The sequence below is a fragment of the Triticum aestivum genome, chromosome 7B (genome assembly GCF_018294505.1).
Source record: "Triticum aestivum cultivar Chinese Spring chromosome 7B, IWGSC CS RefSeq v2.1, whole genome shotgun sequence".
Classification (NCBI taxonomy): Eukaryota; Viridiplantae; Streptophyta; class Magnoliopsida; order Poales; family Poaceae; genus Triticum; species Triticum aestivum.
In genome coordinates, this window is record NC_057813.1 from 604,974,381 (window position 1) to 604,976,250 (window position 1,870).

General features: G+C 48.6%; 1 protein-coding gene across 1 annotated transcript in view; it reads right to left on the reverse strand.

Annotated features, from left to right (window-relative positions):
- Window positions 1-1,484, reverse strand: part of LOC123158254 (uncharacterized) — a 4,209-nt gene extending 2,725 nt beyond the window's left edge. The window contains exons 1-2 of the mRNA XM_044576317.1: window positions 1,431-1,484; window positions 1,039-1,348 (exon numbers count right to left, since the gene is read on the reverse strand). Of these exons, the coding sequence (XP_044432252.1) occupies window positions 1,039-1,348; window positions 1,431-1,436 (316 nt within the window). The 5' untranslated portion in view covers window positions 1,437-1,484. The remainder of the gene's footprint in view (window positions 1-1,038; window positions 1,349-1,430) is intronic.
- Between the last annotated feature and the right edge of the window lie 386 nt (window positions 1,485-1,870).

The window sequence follows — 1,870 nt, forward strand, 5'->3', positions numbered from 1 at the left end:
GGCTTTGCCGTAGGCATAGCCCTGCCACGTGTCGCCTCCTGGTGGCTCCTGAGCGTATCTATGCCGACGGCTTTGCCGTAGGCATAGTTTTTTTTCCCTGTTTTCTCTTTTCCAATTCATTTGACAACATTTCAAAACAGAATAATATGAAATATGACAGTTCATCAACATCATTTAAACATAGTCAAGTTCATCATCCAAAGATCATCACCGGCGAAAGTCCACGAACATAAGAGTAGTGCAAGACATGAAACATCATAAAAGTTTAAACATGAAAGACATGGCACAACAGCCGCATACACGGAATCATCATCGACATCAAGCACCACCGAGTCCACCTCCACCAAAACCACCACAACCATCGAGTCCACCTCCGCCAAAACCGCCACCGCCAAGTCCACCTCCGCCAAAACCGCCACCGCGACCACTATCACTCTGCCAGATCAGAGTGACTGGGGTCGACGGAGCAGGAGTCGAGCCACCAGTCCCCTACATGTTTGAAAGAAGATTCTAACGGTAAATATGACATGATAGTGTTGAATGAACGGGAACTAGTTTGTCATTAGTTAGGCAAATTTACTAACCGGAGTATCACCGCCTAGTGCCAGCCATTCCTCGAATGTGGGAATGTGTGGGGCATCTCCCGCAGGTGGTGGTGGGGGTCCAACTTATGGTGGCTCCATGCGGTTAGTCCAAGATGCCAACATAGCCTGGATGTTAGTTAATCAAGTCCACTTAGAAACAAGCCGTGATCAACAAAGTCAGAAGGAATGAAAGTGCAAATTTGAGCTTGGTTTAAGAGGGCAAAACTAACCGCCATCACTTGACGGTTGTAATCATCGTTTGTCTTCACTCGTTGCAAGTACTCCCTCACCTCAATATGCCTATGCTCGAGAAAGGCCTGATATGCCTACAAAATTGAGGTTGTTTCTAAGTGGGCAGTGATGAAAATAAACTAAGAAAGATAGAGACAAAGAAGATAAGGGGAAGTACTTACAGCACGTTGGCGGACTAAGGGAGGCTGCGAACACCCCGTACTCTCTAACGGGCTCGGGTTGGTAGCTCGAAGCCGTGTGTATGAGATCGACGGAGTGATCAAGCCATCGAAACACGGATACCGGCCATGGGACTTACCCTGGATGGCCACCACCGCCGTGTCGTCGATCTGAGACTGGGCGACCTCAGGAACGGGAACATCCGGATGCAACTTCTGATAGTTCTGACTGTAAGACTCCAGGTGTTGCTTGGTGTTGCCGTAGTACTGGTTCTCGCCCTCCTTGCGATCACTCCGCTCGCGGGCCAGCTTCCACGACTCCATGTCTGAGAGCGGCCTCTGCAACTTGTCCTCCTGCAACGTCAAATAGAAGTTAGCCATAAATAAGAACATGACGGTAAAGAAGAACCAAAATGCATCTTTCATATAGATATACCTTCATGGCCTTGAAGCCCCAGTGGTTCCTGTTTCCTTGGCCGTGTGTCCCATCTTTTCCACGGTTTGCCCGGGCCTTGATGCTCTTGGCAACAAACTCTGGATCGTCACCGACCCACCTATCCACCAAACACGCCCATCTGTCATGCCTTCCATAGCACCAACGAGGAACAACCTATGCAAATTTTGGAAGCATGACATGTGAGCACGAAACATATAGTTGACTCCTTGAAACAATGAAAAGTCAGTAATAGTTACCATCATGAACTGCTCCCTGCTCATGGTAATTTGTTGCCTCTGTGCTTGAGTTTTGGTCATCTTTTGTTGCAGGTAGATGTGGTAGTACTGTGAGACGGCAACCCAACGCACCTCATACTGCAACTGACGAGCTTTCTTCTTTGCAGACGCAAGTAAGACCACGTCGGCTCTGGCCTTGTGCTC